Here is a 15,190-nt window from a genome sequence, read left to right as displayed (position 1 = left end):
TACAGGCTAATTAATGCTCATCCAGTGCAATGGGAGAAATAATCGTATCTGGGATTTGTGAGAAAAGCCTTGAGGTCATTCCAAATATAAATGGGCACCTCCACTCAGTTCTGACAGCCATTGGATGCTGGGGATATGGTACAGTGATTCCCCAAATCTGTCCTTTTATATTGCCAGGTTGGACACAACACACACCCCAGCAAAGACCAGAAGAGGAAATCCCTATGGATTTTCATTAGACCACAGCCATTCCAATCACCCTTTCAAATGATTCAGTTCCTTTACTTCAGACACGGATTTGCTGCCAGATGGGCCAGTCACACATCCCTGAAGGCTGTAGGAATTAGGAGAGGCTTTGTGGGAAACAATAGGCTGATATTTAATAGGATCTGACTTATGTGTTCCCAGCACTCGACCCAGGAAATCTGCTTCTGGTTAATAAGTTCTGTAGAATTAACTGAACTAGTGAAAACAGCCCCATGCATAGAGCAGCTCAGCAAGTATGATGTAAAGTAAGTGCAAGATGAAGAATTCAGTGTCAAATAGACACAGCCAAATGCTCTGTCAGCCCCGTGGACATTAAGCAATCTCTGAAAAGTCTCAATTTAAAGGTATTATACCACAGGGAAGCTGGGCTACTTGTCTATCCATGATTGGTATTCATGTTTTAACAATAACAAACCAACAGGAGAAGGGAGGATAGAAGCATCAAATGGCAAATTTGTGATGATTTTGGTGGCTTCTTTATTGTGGTAATTGCATTGCACTCATTGCGGTTTTCCACCGTTTACAAAGAGGATCGATCAGTCCTGCATTGATCCAGATACCAGGGGCCTGGGGGGAGGGGAGTATATTTTCAGCACTGAATCCGATTCCTGCAAGGGCTGTGCAGCCTTCTTTACCTTCAAGGCAAGCCCTTCCCATAGATACACAAAGAAAAGGCACCTAATAGTGACAAAGGGTTTCCTTGGCTTCCTACTGTAGTCCAGCTCTGTGTCCCCCACATCTTAATGGGTGCTTTTATCCCACTAGGCAGAGTGGCCTCATTAGAAGTCACCGTGCTAATGGAAAATGTGTTTCCAGGACAAAAGATCTCATCATTTCTACACCAAGCAATATCGACATCGCAGTGACAGGGGGAGGGCACAGGGCGGATTCCAGTCACTGTGGTGTTTCTTGCCTGGAAATCGAAAGCAAGTCTCCTGCTTCAAGCTTCAGGAGCGGTAGAGGCATGGGTGAGAGGACCTGAGCCTGGAGCTCCTGCCAAACGCTGGCTGCAAGGCTGATGCAGGGCTGACCACAGAGCCAGGAAGCAAGGTAGTATGGCGGCATTTCCTAGAACCCACGGGATCTAGTCACATTTTGGTGCTCTCAGTTTCATTCCTTAGTCACCAGTCCCCAAAAATCTTGTCCTTAATAGGGGCACTGTTGGGCTGCTGCTCCCAGGACTTCTCAAAAGTGACCCTCGGTCTCCCCGTATCATGGGAAGGGGAAAGGACACTGGTGTTTACAAACTGGAATGGAGAAAATGGTTATGGAGAACTGCAAAGTAACTAGAGCCAAGTTTACATTTGCAAAGTCGATCCTTCAAGACGAAGGGGCAAAGGGTCCCTCAGCCTGCTGTCCCCAACAGAGAAACAAAGCAAGGCCTTGTTCCCACTTCTCTGGACAGATATTCACAGGTTCATTTTTCCTTCCTGTTGATGGCAGGGCTCACGATGCTTGGCTGGGCTGAATACACAACAGGCCCTCCATACACTGCAGAGGAACGACAACCTCCCATTTTAAAGTCGGAACGGTGAACTTAAACGCTAGGGCAACGTTATCCAAAAGAACTAATGCTAGTCTCAGGTGCAATTTTAAATTCTGTATTAGTCCCATCTTCATAGAGCAAAAATGCAGTCAAAAACATTCCATCCAAAATATCTCTGCACGAGTAATGGCTCCTATGATGTCTTTTACTGCGGGGTTTTTGTCTGTTGGTTTGGTTGAGGGAAGTGCTGTTTTGTTGTGTTTTTTTTACAACTATGTCTTCAATGTCTGATATATATTTTGTAACTACCAAACATCCCAACATGAATGAGCCATATTCAATAGACCAAATGTGACCAGTGGCCACCAGACTAGGCAGCTCACAGGGGAACTCCCAAAAAAAGTTACAATGGACAAAACATCTCTTTAAAAATGGAAACATTTTTGAACATTTTTGAGTGATAATGAATGTATTTAACATCAAATTCCTTACAATGGACTTGTTACTACTTTAGATTTGGTTTATATAGACTCGGGGGTTGGGGGACAGGTGCACAAACTCACTTGCGTGTGTTGAAGGCTGAGATCATCTCAGGGTGTCTTCCTTTGGGGCTCTGTCTCCATCTTACTTTCTGAGACAGGCTTTCAACTGAGCCTGGAGTCACAGGACCAAACTAGCAAACCAGAGAGCACAGCGCTCACCCTTCCCTGCCCCCCACCAGGGATAGGAAATGACAAAACAGATATCGACTTTCCCCTTTGCAGATGTTTTTGGACAAATATATAGATATTTAACATCTAACATCTAGATCAGAAGAATGTACAAAATAAATCTTGAAGGATGCCTTTTGGGAAGACCGATGTTTACCATAGAAATTCAGTAAGCACAAGAAACCACTGTTTGTCTAGGACAGAGGGCGCAGGACGCTGCTTCCTACTCGTCTAAACAGATAATTGCTTCTGCTGTTTTGTTTAGTACTTCCTAAAGAGTTGCACATTCTTTTCTTCTAGAGCTAATGTTTCTCTCATATATATCATAAACATAAACTTACTTGATAACATATATCATGAGTTCAATGGATCATGATGGCATTAGCAACAGCAACCCAAGAAATACACCACAATCACAGATACTCCTTATGTGTCATGGCCTAAGCAGGGCCCCTGCACCCATCATCCCAACACAGACATAAAATTCAAGGTCAGGTGATGAGAATTAAACCCTCCTTTCCTCACCCAGCATCCTACTCCCCTGTTACCCAAGCCTGCATGAACTTGAGACAGCTCAGCTGGGCCTGGGATTTGTGAGCTACTGTGACTGCCAGTTAACAAGGAGAGAGAAACAGCCCAAAAAAAAGCTAGGCCCTGCGGAGATCAGTTTACCTCGGTTTACCATAGAAGTCAAACACAGAAAGTACTGATTCAGGACCTTAGTCCATCAGAAATCAAATCTAAGAGAGGTATAGACACTGGCCAATCAGATGGGCATCTGTCCCTCTCTTTGCAGCTATAGGAGAAATAAGTCCCTCCCCCCCGGCCACTCTCCCAAGTCTCAGATGTCAGAGGCAGCAATTTTTTACCCCAGCTCTCAGGTGGAAATCAATAACCTCTGAGGAGCAAGGTTCCAGACAGGCTTTGAGGAAAACTACAGAACAACCTCCCCAGAGAATTAGCAGACAGCTCTGGGCTCCTCTAGAGGCAAAGGGCAAGCAATGAACTGGAGTGAAGCCGGGTATGGAACCCGGGACAGGTCCCTGAGACTCGGCAGTCTGGTGCTATGGAGCCAAGATCGTCATGGAAAACACTTCTAAAAAAAAGAAAAAAAGAAAAAAAGAAAAAAAAAAAAAAGATGCTTCTAAAGTAGTATTAGCCTGCCGCTCCTAAGAACACACCCTGCAAAGTGTCAAAACAAATTACCTGAATTGGTTTTTCTTGTCTTTTAATGAGAAAACAGAAACTACTGGACTATTTTCCCTATGTGCTGGACCGCATTCGCCTTCTCCAATATCCCCTTCACTCCCTGAGAAAGTGTTTCCCAATATCCAATTCACACCAAGGATGAAAAGATAAGACGGAAATCTCCCAAACATACCTGAAAGAGCCTCTCCAAATCGCTGGCTGATCAAACCAGGCCGAGTACCATGGTTGGAAGACAGACAGCATGCATTTGCCTGTCCCTGGCGACGCCACGAGCTGCCTCAAAGCCAGGGAGCGTGCGGCAGCAAAGCAAAGTCATAGAGTGTGAAGCTTTTCCAGCTGCCTCCTGAAAAGGCACCACCACCCTCACTTGATTAGAAAGGATGGTGTTGGCAGAACTGCCTCACCGCTGGGTGCATGCTCCTGCCTCCACAAGGGATGGAGCCCTGTAGAGCCTCCATTTGTTTCAAGGTGAGCTTGGCAAGAACAGTTTTCTCCCCCCAGTGGAATCAACAGTACCTGACAATCCAATCCAAGGGGAGCGGCTGCTTGTCAGCAGGGAATCACTGGCAGTACTTTAGTTACTGTGGTGTTTCCAGTTACAGTAAAGGGTCTTGACTTTTTACAGGTATGTAATGAAGCGTGGGGGATCAGCTTACATGAAATTTCTACCGTAAAGGAATCTAGAGAATATGGGAAAAGTTAGGAGAGCCTGGGGTGGGGGTCGGGGGGACTGGCTATTTGGCGATGATGGTTAAGCCTGGTTCTGAATCACATGAGAGTGTGCCTGTTTCTTTCTGCTCTGATGTACACTTGAGTTTTTACTGTTTTCTGGTTTGGTTTGGTTTGAATAGTCTCTGCATTTACATTTCAGATGTTTTCCCCTACCCCCAGTTCCATCCCCCTCTCCCTCCCATTGCCTCCATGGAGGTGCTCCCTCTCCCAACCACCCTTACACTGGGAAATAAGCCTTTGCTGGACGAAAGGCCTCTCCTCCCATTGATGTCAGACAATGCCATCCTCTGCTGCATATGCACCTGGGGACATGGGTCTCTCCATGTGTGCTCATTGGCTGGTGTTTTAGTCCCTGGGAGTTGTGGTGGGCTTGGTTAGTTGGCAATTTTCTTCATTCCATGGGGTTGCAGACCCTTTCAGCTCCTTCAGTCCTTTCTCTAGCTCCCTCTCTGGGGTCCTCGTGTTCAGTCTGACGGTTAGCTGCAAGCATCCGCCTCTGTTCTGTTTTGTTTTGTTTTTTAGGAGTAGCTAGTGACCAAGAAAAAAGAAACTAAGATCCTCTTTCTAAAGCCTTTCTGAGAAGACTATTTGATCTCTACTCAGTGCCTCAGTTTCCGGCGCCATCATAAACCAGCCAGTGTCAGCACAGAAAAGGCTGGATGTGTATACCCATCCAATTTCTCCTTAAGATTACAATCCTGGCCTCTATCTTGCTCTACCTCAAGAGACAGATTTAGCTTTTGATCACCTGGAAGAAACAGCATCCTCTGGGATGTTGAAAATGACAAGAGACCTACAAACCCCAACAGCTCACACTGAAAGTCTGAAGGCAGTGCTGAGCTCTGCATCTAGGGGTTAACAGTGCGTGACGAACACACGTCTGGTAAGAATTTAATTTAGCACAGACAGGACTGTCTGATGAGACGAGCTGGCAGCAATTCCACAGGGCAAGCAGGGAAGCGAGACCGTAAGACACAAGACAAGATTCTCCACCCCGAGCTGCTCCCTCCACAGACTGAGGACACACTAGAATCAGAGCTAACCTTTATGCCGCAATCTTGACACATTTTACCAAAATAACTGGGCAAAGTCACAAAGAAGGCTGGTGGACTGAGTCGATAACATCCCTTTTTAATGGGTGGAAAATGGAGGAAACCCCTCAGTTTGAAGCAGTTAACTGATTAGAAAACACTGAAATCATAAAGAGTCTTCAAAATGCAAATGTCTGAAGTACGCCAGTTAGTAAGCTGAGCTCTAGAACGCACGCTATGGAGCAGAATCTACTTCAAAACCAAGTATACAGGAAGGAGAGGTATATACAGGGAAATGCTAACTGGTATTTCCCGGTCAGTAACAATGAGCCATTTTGCTGCCTTCATGATCTGACTTTTTTCAATGAATATATATATATATATATATATATATATATATATATATATATATATATATTCATTGAAATATTTATATATATATAAAGCACCCTCAAAAACTATTAAAAACTAGTTTTTCCTTTCTGTGACAGAATCTCAGTATGCAGCCCAGGCTGAAGATGTTTCTGCCTCAGCTTCATAGCTTCTGGGATTGCAAGTGAATACCACCACACCCAGGTCAGAGAAAAGCTATTCTTATTGTTAACAATAATAACAAAGCCAAGAATGTAGCTAAGCTAGGAAGGTGTTTCCAAAGCCAGAGATGTCAGGATTGTGTCCTAAGCAAATAAACACAGCCTCAGGTAGGCAAGAGAGGCTGCCTTTGTACAGACATCTCCCTAAACATCTCTTTTCCTGGCACCATTCCAGGTCTTGAGAACAGAAAGAATAAGCTTGTTTTCCTGGCATTCGTAGGGTTTTCAGCCCAATGGGAGAAATGTACATACTGTGCCTGACTGGGAAAATATAGGAAAGGGCTAACCCTTCTGACGGGAATAGGGATCGCAGACTGACCAGAGTACCTAAGGAGGTGCTGAAGGAGCAAAAGCAAAGGGGATGAGATGCTTGCAGGGAAGGGGGGGGGTCATCACTGAGCTAGAATACACTACAGATGGAACACGGATTGAGAGGAGGGTTTCAACCTGTGGGTCATGGCCCCAAGAAACCATCAGAAAACAAAGACATTCACATAGCAATTCATAACAGTAGCAAAGTTAGAGTTACGAATAGCAGTGAAAACGGTGTTCTAGTTAGGGGTCACTACAACACAAGGAACGGTATTAAAGGGCCGCTGTGTTAGGAAGGTTGAGAGCCACCAGAAGGAGGGGAGCTAAGCCAATGACCTGACTCACAGAAGCATCCTGGTCCCTTCTCCAGACACCAGGAAGCTCTGGAAGACTTGGGGTTTTCCAAGGTGAGTCCTTCCCACAATAGTACAGAGAAGCAGCCACTAGTAGGCCCATAAAGGGAATGATTTCTGAATACTTATTCAGTAACAGTCTCTGCATCTGTGGATTAAGAGCTTCACACTCGGCTACCTCCCCTAAGGGAACTGCTGCTATCACTATCTTCCAAGTGAGGAAGCCAGAACTCAATGCAGGCCAGCCAATTTCCACACTAAGAAATGGCAGGTCTGGGTATCCCTCCCAGGCTGACCACATATGTTTGGGGCTAGAGACACTAGAATGGATTTCATCTGTTCTCTCACGGTCTCTGCATATTTACAAGTGATCACAAATGTGGGTAACAATTTCTACTAAAAGAAATTTAGTTGATGTGCAATAAGTGGATAAGGAGAGCTTTCTCGGCCACAAAAAAAATAAGATTTTCTTTTAATTGCTTAAAAAAGGAAGAAATAAGATGGAATTTGACCCAGCTTGGAAATTTGTTTTTTCCTCAATAGAAACCATTCTGAAGCAGGCTCTCATTTTTGCTCTTTCTCTCTTTTCTTTCTTTCCTTCTTTTTCTTTTTCTTTTTAATAAAAGACAGGTAAAACATATGAGGCAAAGACCACGGGGAAAACTTTAAATAGGGGGGAGAGTGGAATATTATTCTTAACACACAGAGTTGGGCCATGAGTGCAGGTGGAGACAGAGGAATATCTCCTTTAAATCATGTGATTCCCATGTTATTTAAAGAAACACAGAAATCAGCACTATGCAGACTTGCTGCCAAGCAGAGAAAAAGAACAACTTCAGTCAGAATACATTTACAAAGTGACTATACAAACTACAGTAAAGCAGACAAAATCACTTAATACATACATACATACATACACACATACATACATACATACACAAACAAGCAACCTCTGGCCAAGGAACTTATAATATGACAGGCACACACACACATACATGCAGTCTTGGGCCTGATCACTTCAGATAAACAAGCAGCTAGTGGAGCCTATAACTACATGGAACATGAGTTTCTTCCACAGATAAGATGAAGAGTGGCTACTTAAGCAGAAGAAGGGGATGAACAGATACCTACAATGCAAGAAGAGTGTTCAGAGGAGAGCCAAAGTACAGCAAGAACCTGCAGGAACATAGCTAAACTCTGGAAAGGAGGAAATTTATACAGGGGATAAAAAACCTGGCAGATAATTAACACTGGGCATTTTCTTTGTGTCACACAATGGCCAGTTCATTTTAGCCTATCACCATGTTATACAATTCTCTCTACTTTAAATATGAGAAAACTGAGACCCAGAAAAGTTAAGGCACTTGGAAAAAGTGCCACCACTAGCTAAAGTATCTGTCTTAATTTGTATTTCTTGCTGTGACCAAGACAAGCCTTATAAAGGACAACATTTAATTGGTACTGGCTTACAGTTTTAGAGGTTTAGTCCACTATCATCAAAGTAGGAAGCACAGTGTCATGAGAAAAAGCTGAGATTCTACATTTTGATCCACAGGTATCGGAAAGAGACTATGTGAGACACTGGACATGACTTAAGCATAGAAGACTTCAAAGCCACGCCCACGGTGACACACTTCCTCCAACAAGGTCACACCTACTATGGGCCAAGCTTTCAAACAGATGAGTCAGTCTATGGGAACTGAACCTATTCAAGCCACCATGGTGTCTATGCTCAGTTTTGCCTGATTTGCCAGCTGCCTCTATTATCTTTCATTATAAAGCACCTATATTCCATCCTGGGAACAGTGAGTACCCTTGAGGAATATGTGCCCGCTTTTAACTACTCCACTGAGTTCATGCACTCCGATCTTACGTTGCTTTTTTATAAAAAATTACTAATCTATTTTCAGGAACTAAAAGCATCTCTGAATTTAGAGCACAGGGGATGAAGGACTGATACACTGAGACACCACTAGTTTAGCATACACTTAAAGTGACTGACTAAGCTATTTAAAACCTTGGCTTATAATGTTACTGCTTTTAGACAGGAATGCAAAATGGTCCAACCACTTTGAAAAAAGACTTTTTTGGCAGTTTCCTACAGAATTTAACATATAGTTACCAAATGATACAGCAATCCCACTTCTGGGCATTCAACCAAGAGAAACAAAAATGTATGCTCACACAAAATCTATATGCAAAAGTGTGTGGCAGCTTTCTTCATAGTCACACCAATTGGAAACCATCCAAATGCCCTTCAAAAGATGAATGGCTAAGCTCTATGGTATGTCCATGCACAAAATAAAAATTTATTATGCAAAATAGCAACAAACCTATTTATATGTGGATAAATACAATAGAAGTAAACCACAAAGAATTGCTAAGCAGAAAACCCCAAACTCAAATAGATATTTAACATTTTATGACAACCTGGCAAAAGCAAAGTTACAGAGAGAAAAAACAAGAAATGGCAGATAAAAGAGTGAATAGTTAGTCTGGTTCTCTCTCTCTATCTGTGTGTGTGTTGTTGTTGTTGTTGTTGTTTTGATGAAAATACTTTATATTCTAGTATGGTGTCATACGGTAGGCCAATTAATGTTCCTCAAAGATGCCCACACTCCCTCGCCCCATTATATGTTAATGTTATATGATATATGGGACTTTTTACACAGAATTAAGCTTGCTAATTGTCTTAGTCAGGGTTTCTATTCCTGCACAAAACATCATGACCAAGAAGCAGGTTGTAGAAAAAGGGTTTATTCAGCTTACATTTCCATATCACTGTTCATCATCAGAGGAAGTCAGGACTGGAATACACAAAGGGCAAAAACTTGGAGGCAGGAGCAGATGCAGAGGCCATGGAGGGATGTCACTTACTGGCTTGCTTCCCCTGGTTTGCTCAGTTTGCTTTCTTATAAAACCCAGGTCTACCAGCCCAGAGATGGCACCACCCACAATGGGCCCTCCCACCCTTGATCACTAAGAGAGAAAATACCTTACAGCTGGATCTCATGGAGGCATTTCCTCAAGGGAGGCTCCTTTCTCTGTGATAATTCCAAATTGACACACAAAACCAGCCAGTACACTAATCATCTAACAACATGGTAAGAAAACCTTAAATGATCATGGAGTGGGAATACAAACCACTGACTTCTCCCACCAATTTCAAGCGAGCAAAGCTATAGCTTCTGCCTAGACCCTCCAGACAGACCACTGCCCTACCAACAGCTAGGTATGGGCTCCTCGAGACTCAAAATGGAAAAACCTACTGGGTTTCTGACCTGTGTAAACTGACAAAATTAATCTGGGCTATGCTAAACCTCTACAGTTACAGCACCTTGCTAATGAAGTGATATAAACCTAAAGGAAGAGTCATCAAACACTATTTTTAATTATAATAATACTCTTACCAAAGTTCTAGTGCTGAATAGTTGGTTTTTTTCTAATTCTTACTTTGATAGATCAATAAATTGAGTGGATCAAAAGAAAAATTTTCAAGTACTGTCCCATTTCTTCACACCTTAATCTCCAGTCTCTGTCAGGCACCCTTCCTTTTCTGGCCATCAACTGTGGAAAGATAATTCAAGCTTCTAGGTCTCAAGGTTACTTTCCTCACCCACGGCCAATTCAGGGTCTGTGACTGACTCTAAGACTCTCAGAGATAACCCTGTCTCTGGGGGAAAGTAGCCATCTGTAGCAAGGTCTACGTTCTCAGAATGGCAAACAGAAATACCCAAAGGGAAGAAACTGAGGTGGGCACTGCCGTATTAAAGAACCAGAAGACACTGGCCAACCCAGAGATCTCCCTTTGTACAGAAGCTTCACAGCTGAGAGGCAGGGCCCCCAGTAATGAATGACTCACCAGAATTTTAGCAGATAATGAAGGTGTCCTCTGAGAAACCCTCTAAATCCAGTAATTTTCTCTGAAGAATTAATGTGATACAAGAAAAAGGGCCTTTTCTAATCATGAGCCCTCGCCTCCCACTCTGGCTCAGTACCAGAGTCAGTAGCTCTCCTAGTTTTCAACAAGCTGAACACAGCATTTTTCCTCCGGTTTTTCTATCGCCTTTTAAGTAGAATTAATGTTCTCCGAGTATTTGTTTGCTTTAACTATCTCCCACATCTTGTTTATAAAACTAAGTGAGGTAAGTTAATCTAACAAGGTAGAGACTGGAGGGATAGTTAAGTCAGGAAAGTGCCTACTACACAAATATTAAGACCTAACTTAAACATAAGTAGGCAGTGTAATGGCAGGCACCCGTCTCGGTGGTCAGCCTGTCCTACACAATGGGCAAACTCCAGGTTCAGTGAGTTACCCTGCCTCAGAAAATAAGATGGAAAACAACTGAGGAACACACCTCTGACCGTGTGTGTGTGTGTGTGTGTGTGTGTGTGTGTGTGTGTGTGTGTAATATAATAAAAAAATATTAAAGGTTCCCAGGCTAACAGAGAGCAATAAATGCTGCAATATCATCTATGAATAAGCCCCCAGAGCAAAACCTGGATGGTTTTTAGCTCTGCAGTAGCCAACAATATCACTAGATACTTAATCAAACATGAATAATAATACAAGGGAACACATGTGAGGTCACAGACAAAACAAACATAACTGTAACGATTTGGATAGGAAATGTCCCCTATAGGCTCACGTATTTGGATATCTGGTCTCTGGTTGGTAGGGTCGTTTGGCGAGGTTATGGAACTTTTACGAGGTGTGGCCTTGCTGGACACAGTAGTCACTGGGACTGGCTTCGAGAGTCGGTTGGAGCCTCACTCTCCCTGAGTGGTTCGCTCTCTCTGCCTGAGTTTGTGTTTGAAGATGGGCTCACTGAGCTTCTTGCTCTAGCTGCCTCCTGCCGTGTCTCCCCTGCTACTATGGACTCTCCCTCTGGAGCCAGGGCCCCAAATAAACTCTTACAGAAAGATTTTGGCCATAGTTATTCTATCACAGCCACAGGAAAGTAATGAATACAGTATCATTCGTTCAAAGTAAAGAAACAGGTTTGTGGATGGTAAAGTCGGGGCGGAGGAACAGCGGAAGGGAAGGATTCGCACGAAAGCTCCAAACAGGGCACAGGGATGGTGAGCAGACTCTTCCAAGACTGCACACTTCTTTAAAGGGAGACCTAGAAATTCCACCTGAAAACCTTTCTCTCTTGATGTACTCCATAAGAACTAAACAGGACTTTAAAGGGAGAAAAAAGTGGATCTCTGCTTCAAAACTAAGAACTTCCAGGTTTCTGACACGAACTACCAGCTAACTCCACCAAATGTCCTCCTCTGCCTGTGTTGGTTGAGACGGAAAGTGAGATTTCTGGGTGGGTCTAAGTTCCACAGTCCTTGGATATCCTCATCATGTACCCACTGAGATCACTTCTGCCTATGATTGAGTCGTGCATGCTGCTGTTAACTTGGGGACACTGCGCATGATGTTTAAGGACCATACATGCTGCCAGGCTATAATTACATCTGCATTAACAATTAGGAAGGGAAAGGGGTCCTAAGGCCACACCAACACAAATCTTAACACTTACTATCTCAAAGTAGTCTGTTCTATATACTCATGAACCAAAAGATGCACACAGCAAGGTTCACAGCAGCATCGTCCAGAGTAGCCCCAAATAGATGTCTCTCAACAGCTACGCACTGTTTGGTGGGGGCTCAAGCAGGAGGGTCATGAGATCAAAGCCAGCCTGGACTACAAAGCTAGATCCTCTTCAAAACTATCTAAGGAATAAGTAAATCTAGGCATATTCATATGGTGAAATACCACTACAAATAAGACCAATTTGACAAGCATAATGTTGAAATGTGGTTGCCAGAAACACAACAAACAAACTACTGTAAGGTTTTACGCTGAGAAAAACAAGCAAAACTAATGTGTGTTATCAGAAATAGGAATATTGTTACCATGGGGTGTTGGGGTGTGAAGGTTACACTGGAGAAATTGCTAAGATCCCAAAAACGCCTGTTTCTTTGCAATGTCATCAGGCTAATTGATAACGTTTTTCTCTATGATGTTTGATTTCAGCAAAGTGGTAGGACGATCAGAAACCACCTTACGACTGAACTGCAGTGTGCAGATTCACGTCCGTAACTTTCTGTTAAAATGTTTGTCTTAACTTGGTTTTATTTGTTCACACTTAGACTGGAAACAAGCATGTACAAGCACCAAAGTTAAGAATCTCTGCTTTGCAAAGAGGATTTATTACTTTAGTTCATTGATCCTTGTAGAAGAGGAAGGAGGTGGGGAAGGAGAAGGCAGAGGATGGGGAGTAAAGCAGAGGTGGGTATGAGAAGGACTTCTGGTCCTTTAAAACATCCGGAGAGAAAATGCAAAAACAAAAAAACAAAGCACAAGGTCACCAGAACATTTTCAGGCACTGAGCAATCTCTACTTTAAAAATTGTTACAAGCCTCGAGGGAGGAACTAGAAGTCCCCAGCAACTGCCACTCCACTTGAACCACACCTCATTCAGGAAACAGCAGGTCAGACAATGATGGGATCTCAGGCTAGGAGTTGTAACACTAGCTCCAGGCTGCCGTGGATACATCACTAACCCATATATGCCATTAAGTATAGAGTTACCTCATCAATAATTGTAGCACACATCTTTTCTGCAAGTTAACCCTAAGCAAAGGGGAGGAAATCCCGTTCCTTCCCCAGAGGTCAGATATCAGAGTAAGTGGCTACCCATCCACAGAGCATTCAGAGGTCTATCCAGAGGTTTTCCTATAACAGTGAAAACAGTAAGAAAAGAGATCATATTCTGCATGGGGGAAAGGCACCCCCTGGCCAGGACTTGGCCTCTAATCCACGATGGTGGAAAATACCCACACCTGCTGGCCCAAGACCTTTGCAGCGACTGAAGCACACAGTCTTGCCAAAGGTGCTAGGGACGGACTGGGTGAAGAACCGCAGGCCTCGTGCTTAAAAAAGGCTAGGCGTTCTCTAGCTATACACTCAGAAAGCTGTCACCTGTCAATCATTTGACCTAAATACAACAGTCACTGGGGGAATGGGGGGAGGGGGATAGTCCGAGCATGCTCAGTGATGGAGATGACATCACTTAATCAATGCTGGAGACGGAAAGGCTGCATCAGCAGCCTGGAGCGGGATGCCAGGAACGTATCGGTGGGAACCTAGAGGCTTGCATTAACTCAGTCCCTCTCCACGCGGCTCGAATACAAAGAGGGCACCATGGGCCACACACCCTAGGGAGAGCGGGCTAAAAAGGGGGCATGGACAAGACTAGTTTATTCCCTTTAGTAAATTCCCTTAAGAACTATACTTTCCAGCAGCCAGACTGCAGAGAGGGAGCTAAGTTGGAAGAAGCAATGTGGGAGGAAAGGTGAGTAAGGGTGATCAAAAGGAAGACCCTGGATTCGCTTAAGTAACTTCTGCTCTTGACCTCCGTCTCTTAGCAGATTGGAGAATCTTCTCTCCATCTAAAAGGAAGCATATGAGGCTATCTGCAGACACTAGAGAGAAAGGATCTTGTGGGGGTTGGGGAGAGTCCAGCAGAGAAAGGACAATTGGAGTGATAGGAAGCAGGAAACATGAGAGACCTCCTAGGGACACCAAGAGCACCCCTCACCATCCTCAGGGGAGCAAGGTGAAACCACCTATGCAAGACCCAGGAGATTTTGATTTTTCTTGCACCTTTCCTCGCTACCTTTTTTACTAAGGTCTTGAGACAAATCGAACCCTGGATTGCCTGGATGCATCTGTGGGTTGTAGAGCTTACACTCTGACCAAAGCCTGGGCATCCTACTTGCTGGCAAGCCGAAATACTGCCCACGCAGCGGCGAGAGTGGGAACAATAGGCCCACCCGAGCCCCCACCCGCGAACAATGGCGGACCTCGCACTCCCCCGCCGCCCCGCGCCACCACCGCCGTGGGGGGAGTCACCCGCCAAGGGCTCTTGTACGGTCCACCCGCGAGCCTAGCCCCGCTGGGATGTCCTAGATAGCGTCCTGAGGATCTCCACTCAGGCTATGGTGCAAAGCCGGAGGAGGGGCAAGACACCGAGGCCACTTACCCCGATCACCACCGTCTCCTCGCCTTTGAATTTGGGGATGAATTTGTCCCCGCGGAGGATCTCCGCTTCGTTGAGGGGCCGGAACCGGCACATCACTTTGATGCTGCATTCAGCAGGATCCGCCATCTCGGGCCGCGGCAGGAGGGGACACGGGGATGGGGTAGGGGGCCCAGCTGGGCAGCGCCACCGAGGAGGCCGCGAACCAACCGCTGCCCGCTGCTAGGCCGCCTCCCGCAGCTTCTCAGCAGATCATCGCAAGCCTGTGCTGGACGCCCAGAAGCTCTGCCGCCCTCGGGAAGGAGAGCAGCGTATCAGCTGGGCCGGCCCACTGCTGACCTCCAGCCGGGTCCTGCGACCCCGGCCCACCTGCCCGCAGCCACGCGGCGGGTGGACTAGGCGATGCTCAGGGAGCAACCCCGCCCGGCTCAGACCTCCCGGGCTCCGGCGCGCTCAGC

General features: G+C 45.0%; 1 protein-coding gene across 1 annotated transcript in view; it reads right to left on the bottom strand.

Annotated features, from left to right (window-relative positions):
* KIF5C (kinesin family member 5C) overlaps positions 1 to 14,868 on the bottom strand; it is a gene marked incomplete at its 3' end in the record, with an annotated part of 134,739 nt that extends 119,871 nt beyond the window's left edge. Inside the window, exon 1 of the mRNA XM_080927207.1 lies at positions 14,736 to 14,868. Within this exon, the coding sequence (XP_080783333.1) occupies positions 14,736 to 14,861 (126 nt within the window). The 5' untranslated portion in view covers positions 14,862 to 14,868. The remainder of the gene's footprint in view (positions 1 to 14,735) is intronic.
* Positions 14,869 to 15,190: the final 322 nt, after the last annotated feature.

This window comes from Micromys minutus, assembly GCF_963924665.1.
Source record: "Micromys minutus genome assembly, chromosome: 13".
Taxonomy (NCBI): domain Eukaryota; kingdom Metazoa; phylum Chordata; class Mammalia; order Rodentia; family Muridae; genus Micromys; species Micromys minutus.
This window is presented reverse-complemented; position numbering and strand designations above follow the sequence as displayed.